A 10,684-nucleotide genomic window follows, 5' to 3' on the forward strand; every position below is an offset into this window, starting at 1 on the left:
GTTTTAACAGCAAAGCTGTTATGTCACCAGCCCCACACAGCATAAGGAGGACCTCTTAATTGCCCCTAAAGGGAAGTAGGGCTGGCTCAGTGGTTAAGAGAACTTGCTGCTCTTCCAGAGGACCTGGGTTCAATTCCCAGCACCCACAATGATGGCTCACATCTGTCTGTAACTCCAATTCCAGGAGATTGGATCCAGGGATCCAGCACCCTCTTCTGACCTCCAAGATCACCAGTCATGCAAGTGGTATACAGACATACATGCAGACAAAATACCCATACACATAAAATAAAAAAATTTAAGCCAGGCAGCAGTGGCACATGCCTTTAATCCCAGCATTCGGGAGGCAGAGGCAAGTGGATCTCTGTGAGTTTGAGGCCAGCCTGGTCTATATGGTGAGTTCCAGGCCAGCCAGGGCTATACAGAGAATCACTGTCTCGAAAGAAAAATAACAGTTTTAAACCAGAGAAGGACCGAGATGGGTCTTCAACCCCTAATAGTGACCATGGTGATGTCCCCCCAGGCAACTGAGGTTGGAAGGCCACAGAGAAGGACTTTCTAAGCCCTAGCCTATGAAGGTTGGTCGGGAAAGCAGAAGAGCTGCTGAGTTGATTCTAGAGGCGTCCCTGTCTGACACATCCTCAGGCTGGCTCACATGCTCACCTCTGAGACAAAGGAGAACCAATCTACAGGGAGCAGGAGACTCATCATTAGTTCCCAGTCTGTGGTTTTACAGGACTCTGAGTCTGTTCAGGTGACACAGTGCATGGTGACTCTACTCTCTTCAGCTGGTTCTCAGTGTGGGTACCCAGGTCCCCTTCCGTCACTGACAAGCACAGACTGCCTGGCTGCTGGCTATCATGAAAGCACACAGGCCTGTCCCCCAGACAGCAGGCTCACTCACCTTGTTATCTTCACCAGTGCCCAGAAGATCCTTCAGAGCTCAGGTGGGCAGCACAGGAATCTAACTTCAGACAGGGCAACATATTACAACATGTTGCAAAGAATTCGCCAGTAGGCAGTTATTTCTGCCACTGAGCAGATAGGTGAGCCAGTCCACGTCAATTCTAGAAAAGCTCAGAGGGAATCCTTACCTTCCTTACCTTTAATATCAGCAGGTGCATTTTTTTTTAAGTCAAGGTCACATGCAGCCCAGGCTAGCCTTGAACTCAGTATCAGCTGAGAATGGCCTGAACAGGAGTTAAGCTCACTAGTGCTGAGATTACGGGGATGCACCACCATATCCGGTTCATGTGGTGTTAGGGTTCAAACCCAAGGCTTCCACTACTGAGTCACATCCCTAGCCTGTACTGTGCCATAGGCTTCTCAGGAATATGGGAGAGAGCGATTTCCTGGGTATAGAACGACCAACCTGAGCACCTCTCATCTGTAGTCAGTGCTCATTTCTTCCAGCCTGATACAAGCTCACAGGAAGTCCTCTCCCAGGAAGGCGCTGCACAATCTCACACATTCTCACTTCAAGGTTCTGGGAAGAAATACGTAAAGGATAAAATACAGGTTAATTTTATAGGTGAGTCAGCCAACGGGTGGTAAAAAGATGAGAAGAAAGGCAGGCAGCTTGGCTGAGGAAAGGGAGAAAACTCACTACAATCAGAACATTAACCTGGGGCCTGGGGACGTAGCTCAATGTTGGAACCCTTGCCTAGCATATGAGGTTCTGGGCTTGGTCATCAGCACCAAAAACAAAGAAAAGCAAAACAGAAGGTTGGAGGGAGGAACCGAGAACAGAAGGCTATGCTGACCCCAAAACTTTATGCCTGCAACCAGCTCCACTTGCCAAGATTCTGGGTGTCCAGCTACCTCCGTGTAAGGAAGTATATTGAAGGGCATGGGAACAACCACACAACTCGAACTTCATTCAGTGGAAAAGCTGTTTTATTGGGGATTGAATACAGAAAATAAAATCAACACTCTATAGAAAGTGCATTTTAAAGTGAATTCTCACAATTTTTCATCTTGTTTTTAAGCCTCACAGATCTGACAAATGATTTGAGTGGAAGAAGGTGAGGCTGAGGTTGAGGTGAGGTAAAGCTCAGTCAGTGAGCACACAGCTCAGCTCTGATAGTTACTACCTTGCCCAGGCCTCTGTGACTGGCACCCTGGTCTCCAGTGCCTGGAGTTTGTCCAAGGTTTCAGTCAATGATCTTGACCCTTGATCCATCCTGGTCACTTGGTCTGGAGCCAGGAACCACACAAAGATGTGGTCTTCATCTCAAGCCACCAACGAGAATGTTGTCCCACTGCTCTGGGGCTGGACGCCACTGGCCCCAGCATCTGGGTGTCCAATTTCCTGTACTCAGTAGATGAGCCAAGGCAGACCCCATTGTCTTACTGACCATAATGGGCATGCCATTGATGAGTCCTGCTTGGCACACTGTTCCACTGCTACCCACAGTTCAGGTATCTTTCATCTAATGGTGAGACTCAATAGAAGGATCTGGAAGGGGGTTTGGAACAGATATATCAGCTGTCAGGTAGAATATCTAAGCAAAGCATGACTGTAGTACAATCCAGAGGCAATGTGCAAGGCAGTTTTTTTATCCTGAAAGCCTTCCAGAAACAGAAAATTAAGCACACGAGCAGCCCGAGAGACCTAGAGAGTCTGGAAATCAGCTAGCTGGCAGGACAAAGCTGTATAAACTTCCAGGAATTTTTATCTAGCTATTTTTTTCTGTCTCTCTGTAATAATGGAGACCAAACCCAGGACCTCAAGCATGCTAAGCAAGCCCTTTCCCACTGAGCTACATCTCTGGCCCTCGGTGAATTCTAAGATGAGACCAGAAGCTTTTGTGTAAGTGTCCTCCTTCCTATGAGCTAGCTTGGCTACTTCAGGGCTGCCGTTCGATTCCCTTTTTTTACACACTACTGAGAAGCCAGCAGTGGGGCGCTCCAGTGACACAGCTGGTTAATGCACAGTCCTTTGGTGGCAACTGGCAGTGAGGAACAAGTACAGAGTGGGTTAGATCGAAATAAGGAGAATCTGGCTTGCCTCAGAAGGACAAAAGGGGGTGGGGCAAAACCCAGAATTACATTTAAAGGTACTCTGCTAAAAAAAAAAAAAAATCACTGTCATTATTATACCAACATAAAAGGCATTTCAAATAAAGTTTGGTTTGGACAATGCCGACAAAATTTCGGAGAGTCTGCCATTTAATAAACACACGAATATGCATATGTACTGCACTTCACAGCAACAGCTTCTGGAAGAACCAAGACTTCTTTGAAGCACTTGTAGACACGTCCCTTTCCATTCCAGCTGCTTCTGTGCTGCAAACACCAGGAATCTCAAGAGCTGCCATGGTTCACCTCCACCCTGGTCTCCTTTCTAAGTCTGTCCCCAGGGGAGGAAATGTGGTAGATCTGCCTTAGCTTTGATGCTGGGGAAAAAAGAGAAGAGAAAGTTAGACAGCCATCGAGTCCCATGAATCAAGTTTATTTTCACACATTCAAATAAAGCAGCGATGGAATATTTATGCTCGACCCAGATGGCAAGTGTACTCAGAAATTATTAATATTTTACTACCTAAGAAAATGCAGCTAAACACTGACCACATGATCCACTTGGAAACCAGAACCTCACCTCCCCGACTTGAGGCTTGCTGTCTCTAAGTGTTCACCATTTAAAGTGATTACAGAAATACTTAAAATGCTACTCCTGCCACCGGCCTCTGCTCTCACAGACACTCACTGTTCTAAATCCAACACAGCCACATTCAGGTAGTAATTTGCAGCTCTCCACACTGAGTCAGGGCACTTAGGAGATGTGAAGGTTACATATTTTTGGAGTTCACACGATTAGAAACTGTCAAAGTGAGTCTGCAAACAGTGGTGACCCGGAGCCCACAGATCCCTTCCAGGTGCTCGCTAGCACTTGTGGTAATTTAACTTAGCTTTAGAAACCTTTCAAGCAGGGTGTGAAGAAAGCACTGACTGTCACCCTGGGTCTGAATGGGTTCCCTTGACACTGAGCGTGTGAGTGAATCAACAAAGTCTTTTTAGTAATCAGAGATTTCAAGGTATGACCTACTTTCTAGCTAAGCCAAAAATCCTCAGCGAAGATAAAATACCAGTCTTTCTCTCAGGAGAATGCAGTATGAGCAAGGAAACTACCTGCAGTCCAGGGGCGACGTCCCACACCATCTCACTCAGGTTTTCTATCATGTATATAGGTAGGTGTTGCATGTCTGTGCACCAGTGTATACCTGGTGCCCGAGGAGGTGTCAGGAGAGGGAGTTAGAGCCTCTGGGATTAGGGTTCTAGAAGATTATGAACCACCATGCAGGTCCTGGGAATTGAACCAAGATCCTCTGGAGGAGTCACCAGGGCTCTTATCCACTGAGCCACCTCTCCAGCCCCTTGCTCAGATTTTCAACTGGATAGACCTAGACTACTGTCTTCTCCAGAGGGTGCTGTCAGGTGATCCAACTATCCTGGACCCAGGACTACAAGACTGGACCCCTGGAATCAGATCTAGTTTTTCTTCCTTCTCCCTCTCCCTGAACAGGATCTACACAGCCCAGGCTTGTCTTCAACTGGCTCTGTAGCCAAGGATGACCCTGAGCCCCTGATCTCACCTCTACCTCCTGAGGGCTAGGATTAAAGCTATATGGCTTTCGTGAAAATATGGCCTCAGTGCTGGCTGTGACTGTGCACAGAGCACAGAAGAACCTTGTGACATGTAGGCATACCTGCTTTTCCAATTTTCACATTGCTACCTGTGGTCACTTTCACACAACTGTTTTTCCTCGGAAGAATCAAATTACGACATTAACAATGTCTGTGCACCAACAATGATAGCATCTTTGTCAATCATTCTAGGTTTGTTTTGTTTAGTTCTTTTTGAGGCCGGGTCTCTCTATGTAGCCCTAGCTAACCTGGAACTAGATATGTAGACCAGTCTCACTTCAAACTGAGAAATCTGCCTGCTTCTGCCTCCAGAGTGCTGAGATTAAAGGCGGGTGATTCAGTGGCAGGGGCTGCTGGTGATTAGATGGCCATGGCGTTTGCACACTATACTATGCTGAATGCTCCTCTTCCAGAAAAGAGCACACATTCCAACTGTTGAGCAAAGCCCACCTATCATACTCACTCCTCAGAATAAAAAAAGAGGGCTGGACAGGCAAAGGTTCACCTGGCCAAAAGCTGCAGGAGAGTAAAATGTATTTTTAAAACTTTGCTCCAGAGAGTCATCATCACTGTCTGGCCTCAAGGTGCCAACAATGCTGAGTGATTCATTTCCACATTCCAGCGAACTCTAAAACCCAACTAAACTCTAATTTTAGAGCTGAGGATCAATTCTGGCTGGCACAATGACAGGGCTTCTAGTTGTCTGGCCTACTACTCTATCTGACGTGAAAAGAAGGACATACTACTTGGAAGACCCCGGGGAGCTCTACAGAGGACTCAGAGATGGTTTTCAATGCATGCAAACCAGTCACAGCTGCTGGATGACTTATCTACAGAAATTTTCATTTTGCTGGGGTTCCTAGAGAGTACCAAACTTAGGCAAGCACGCTGCCACTGAGCCACATCCCCAAACTCCAAGAGGAATCTCTTGTTTAGTTTACACTGCTATTATTTATTTCCATAAGAGAGTTCATGTATGTGTGCAGGCCACAGCACATGATTGGAGGTTAGCAGACAACTTTCAGGAGGTCAGGTCATTCCTTCCACCATGTGGGTGCCAGGTACTGAACTCGGGTGATCAAGCTTGCCAGCAAACACCTTTTTCTGCTGAGTCACCTCACAGGCCCAAGACTGACATCTGTGACTTAGGGCAGAAGACAAAAGTGAAAGAATTCCCACTTTGTGTCCACACATTGTCTCCTTCAAAGCCAAGGAGTGTCAAGTATGTTTGAACAAACATGGCTTTCACGTGTGAACATGAATCCATCCTTTCCCCATTATTTGTATCAACAAGATATTGACTTGTTCTGTAATGGGGCTCACAGGCTCCAGACAGATACTTGAGCCGCCTCTGGTAAACCCCGGAACACAGTGGCCTGGGTTCACACTGGCTAGGTCATCATGTCCCTCTGCACTAAGCTAAGAATAAGGAGCATGTGATGGAAGCCCTGCATAAGATCAAGTTCACTAGCTGCCAAAAAACCCGTATTACTTCACAGAAGTGGGGCTTTACCAAGTTTAATGCAAGTAAATCTGAAGATCTGGAGGCTGAAAGGTAGGTCATCACCCAGTCTGTGATATCACAGCAGGCCCTGCATTGTGGCTCCTACATGGCTATACTACTTTCTGTATCATGCTTAGCAGTAAATCTTACACTCTTACCCAAATAAATAATTTGAAATTGTATATAAAAGGCCTAGACAGATATCGAAGGGACTTTAGGAAACAAGGGAGCAATTCTGCCTGAAGAAACCAGGACAGATGTGGGAAGAACGAATCCTGGGGCACATAGCTGGGACAGATAGCCCCAATCTCCAAAGTTCCTTTTGCCTCTCCCTGGCCCCAGGGATCCAGGATCCAGACTTAAGACTCTAGGACAAAGCTCACTGAGGACAAGGCCACAGCCCTAAGACTAAGCTCTGAAGACTAGAGCACAGCTGTGCTGTCTGGACACTACCCTACCACATTCCTCATCAGCAAGTCAGACAGTCCCCACAAGCCTGGTCCAGCCCTGACCTGCTGAAGCAGAGATCCTGGATGAATTAGTTTACAATGAAGTACTTCTTACTTTAGCACTCTAAGCCAGATATATATATATATATGAAGCAAAACAGGCCAAATCTGGGGACTTAGTCCTATAATCCCAGAGCTAGGGAGGCAGAGGTAGGAGGATCGTATGAAGTTTGCCAACAGCCTGGTATGCACGTCAAGTTCCAAGCCAGCCAGGGTTGTAGAGCAAGATCCTATCACAAATAAATAAAATAAATAAATAAATAGCAAGTAAAACATTTGTTCCTGGGGGCAGAGATCTGGCATCCAGGCCATCAGGGAGGCAGAGGCAAGAGGACTGAAAGCTCAAGCCTGCCTAGCTAAAGGGCAAGGTCAGCCTGGGCAGGAGCCTGTGTGGGAAGAGTCTGTACAGCTCGGGATAGAGCACTTGCCTAACACACACAAAGCTCTAGGTTCCATTCTTATCAACACAAAAACAATACATGCCCTTAAACCTACATTTTCAATGAGAGAAAACATGTTTGTTTTTCTGAGTTCTAGCTTATTTTGTTCAACATAATGACCTCCATTTCTATCCATGAACATCCAATTTCATTTTTCTTCACAGCTGACTAGGATTTCAGTGTGTATGTGGACAGCATTTCCATATTCACTCACCTAGTGATGGATACTTCGGCTGCTTACTGTGAACAGTGCAGCAACAAACACGGGTGTGTAAAATCACTGTGCTATGTCCACTTGGCCCTTCAGGAGTGGGACAGCTGGAGGAATGAGGATCTTCCTTACTGACTCCCAGTTTATCTAGCATAAAGGACCCAGGTTCAATCCCTGGCACCAAGAGAAAAGTGTTCTAGATAAACAAAGAGATTGAGCCTGTGTGTTACTGCACCAACAACACATAATCTATTACGCTGAGTTGTTGTCTAGTTATGAAAAGGTTTAGACCAACTGTGAGGAAACGGGAAACAAGAGTGCACAAAACACAGCACAGGGTCAAAGCTGGGACTGTCACCCCTACTCATTACCTTTTTCATTAATTCACTTCTGGTTATAAACTGTGGCAGGTCCTCCACTTCAATCCCATCAGCCATCTCCATCACCTTGTCCAGAAGGTCTTTACTGTAACTGCACAATAAAAAGCAGTAAGGTGAAGACCTGGGAAGACGCACTGTCATTAGGGGCTGCTAACACAGTGTAGGTTCTTAGACTGTAAACGCAACTCCTAGACTATAGAACTGTCTGTCCATTAGTTAGATCACACTACAGCATCTGAGGTTTAAGCACTGCTCCTATCAGCTTTCTCAGTACCTGGGACTCCAGATACACACCATGATCTGCAAGGTGCTGGTTTGATACTTCAGGGGAAACTACAGTGTTCAGCACACGGTCAACAAGTGGCTCTCCCCGCCTGTGGGTACAGAACGAGGCCCGCAGACTGCCAAGAGGGTCGATGTTTGAAGAATTACAAACACAGGGACTGGAAGGATGGCTTAGCAGCTAGAACACTTAAGGCTCTTGCAGAGGAGTTGGGTTCAGTTCCTACATGGCTATAATTTCCGTTCTCGGGGATCTGATGCCCTCTTCTGGCATCTGAGGGTACTCGGTACATATCTATACACATAAAATAAAATTTTTTTAAAAAAAATTTTAATTACAAAAACAGGAGCAGTTAAGAGCACTTGCTGCTCTTCCAAAGGATCCATCCATTTTGATTCCCAGCAACCACATGCTGGCTCACAACCATCTGCAGCTCCAGATCCAAGGAACCCAGTGCTCTCCTGGTCTCCACTGTCATCAGGCTACTCACATGGGGCAGACACATGTGTGGACAAAACACGTATCCGTATAAAATTGAAAAAAAGCTGTAAATAAATAAAATTAGAAAAACAGAGCATCATACATCTGGTGGTAGTACATATTCATGGATGAGATTTGAGAGCCAAAAACTTCTTTTTTTCTTTTTTGAGACAGGGTTTCTCTGTAGCTTTGGAGCCTGTCCTGGAACTAGCTCTTGTAGACCAGGCTGGTCTCGAACTCACTGAGATCCGCCTGTCCCTGACTTTCAAGTGCTGGGATTAAAGGCGAGCACCACTACTGCCCACCAAAAACTTATTTTTAAAACACAGAGAGTATTGGTCTAATGAAAATAACAGCATTCGTTCCTTTGTTCAGCTCAGTTATCTGTCTGAACTTGGCTCCTGTAAACTACGATTTCTGAGGGCACCTTACAAGGCAAAGGGAGGGTGGGCATACGTGGGTGGTGCATGTCGGGCACAGCTCCCCCACATCTCGTTCTAACAAATATCAGAAACCAAGTACCTTCAGGGCTGGAGGTGCTCAGAGGGAGAGTACTTATTTGGTGCTAGGGCCTGGGCTTCATCCCTAGCACAAAACCCAAAAGGCAAACCAAGTGGTTTGTCCTGGAGGGGCATGTGACCAGCTAGAGGATACAAAAAACAGATCTGAGTCAGGCGGTCCTATTTTAACACAACTTAAAGAAACTTTAGAAGCCTTTATAAGAGCTTGGAGATGCACACATAATTTCAGTATGTGGAGTTCCAGGACTATCTGGGTTATATAATAAACTGAAGGGTCAACCTCAGTTAAAAGGAGACTGACTGCCTTAAAAAAGTTTTTAAAAATGAAAATTAAATAAAAAACCATAAAGGAATGCAAAAACCTAGTGCTTTTTTTCCCCCGGTGGACTAAAGAGAATGCCTTGCCAGGAATCTCTGGCCCTCGCTCTTGGCCTCCTGGTGTGATCACAAAGGTCCTGGGGGCTTTGGGACAGCAATAAGAAAGTACCATTTCTTTCTTAAGAAGGAAAGCAAAGAGGAAAATGAAGAGGCAAAGATTACATCCTGTCTTAGCGGTGAAATCCACCAGCCAACGGTGCGATATATCACATCCTCTTGCTAGTGTCTTCATCTAGAGGGGGAGGAGGAAGTCTCAGCTTCGGTCTGCACTTTTGCCATGTGGGTGACAGGAACTAATGGACTTCAAACACACTCTGCAAAGGCAATCTTCCGGGATAATAAAAAGTAATAAAAAATGACCCCAGCAATTCAGCCGTCCTCGAGCCCACCTGCATAGCACTCTCCATCATTTAACTGCTGCAGTCATTACAACCACCCAGTCACCAGAAGAGAGCGAGGCTCAGAGAAGAGCTACGTCTTCCCCGAGGGGTTGCTAAGACGGGAAGCAGCCAAGGCCGTAGGAGGCTGGGTCGGGTTCAGCGTGGGGTGGGGTATGGCCAAACTGGGGTCGGTAGATGGGGACGGGGGCAGCCGGCTGGCGGGGGTCCGCACCTGCAGCCCAGAAAGAGGTGGTTGGCCCAGACCATGGAGAGGGACAGCAGCTGGTCCAGACGGCCGCCGCCGTCGGGTGGGTCTCGGTAGTCAGGCAGATGGCGCAGGATGAACTCCAAGCGCGCTTTCCATTGCTTCTCGCTCTCCGAGTAGGAGCGGAACTGCTCGGCGAAGTCAGCCGCCTGCCGCACCCCGGAAACTAGCTTCTCCACTGACGCTGCGGCCTCGCCACCCACCATGGCTCCCGCCGCCGCCGCCACCACCGAAGATCGCACTAGCCCGCCGCCTTCCCGACACGCCCCGCGCCGCCCCTGCCGCTGCCGCGCGGCTAGAACGGCCTCGACCGAGCGCGACTGCTCTGGAGGTCTGACTTGGAGCGCCCTCGAGGGGCACGGAGGCCTAGTGTGACCCAGGGCTGCTAGGGCCGCTGCAGACAACTGCGGGAGAAACTGAGGACCACAAGCACCCAGGTGGCAACTGGGTGCCCCCTGGGGCCCTGCAATGCTCCTTTTGCCCTGGAGTGTTCCCAAGGCAACTCTATCCTCAGCCACAACTGAGGCTTGCCCTTCATTCTACGAATCTCCCTGGGGAGTGATGGCCACTCTTTTATCTTTTATGGATCCACTGTGGTCTCAGGCTGTGCCCTACCTTCCTGCAGAGCCATCCACCCAGTGAGTACCTGCCAGGCACTTCGGTGCCCAGGATGTCCCGCTGTAAAG

At 47.5% G+C, this 10,684-nt stretch overlaps 1 protein-coding gene across 1 annotated transcript; it reads right to left on the reverse strand.

Moving 5' to 3' along the window:
- Positions 1-1,878: 1,878 nt before the first annotated feature.
- Cdkn2aipnl (CDKN2A interacting protein N-terminal like) lies at positions 1,879-10,264 on the reverse strand. The gene is made up of 3 exons (XM_005350114.2): positions 9,966-10,264; positions 7,683-7,782; positions 1,879-3,398 (listed from the first exon to the last, which is right to left on the reverse strand). Exons 1-3 carry the CDS (start codon positions 10,202-10,204, stop codon positions 3,387-3,389), a joined length of 351 nt encoding a protein of 116 aa, XP_005350171.1. The 5' UTR covers positions 10,205-10,264; the 3' UTR covers positions 1,879-3,386.
- Positions 10,265-10,684: the final 420 nt, after the last annotated feature.

The sequence above is a fragment of the Microtus ochrogaster genome, chromosome 7, assembly GCF_000317375.1.
Source record: "Microtus ochrogaster isolate Prairie Vole_2 chromosome 7, MicOch1.0, whole genome shotgun sequence".
In the NCBI taxonomy this organism is placed as follows: domain Eukaryota; kingdom Metazoa; phylum Chordata; class Mammalia; order Rodentia; family Cricetidae; genus Microtus; species Microtus ochrogaster.

Coding starts and splice junctions, on each gene's coding strand:
- Cdkn2aipnl (XM_005350114.2), bottom strand. CDS start 10,204: ATGGTGGGTGGCGAGGCCGCAGCGTCAGTGGAGAAGCTAGTTTCCGGG. Junction 7,783..9,965: donor CACCTCTTTCTGGGCTGCAG/GTGCGGACCCCC, acceptor TTTATTGTGCAG/TTACAGTAAAGACCTTCTGG.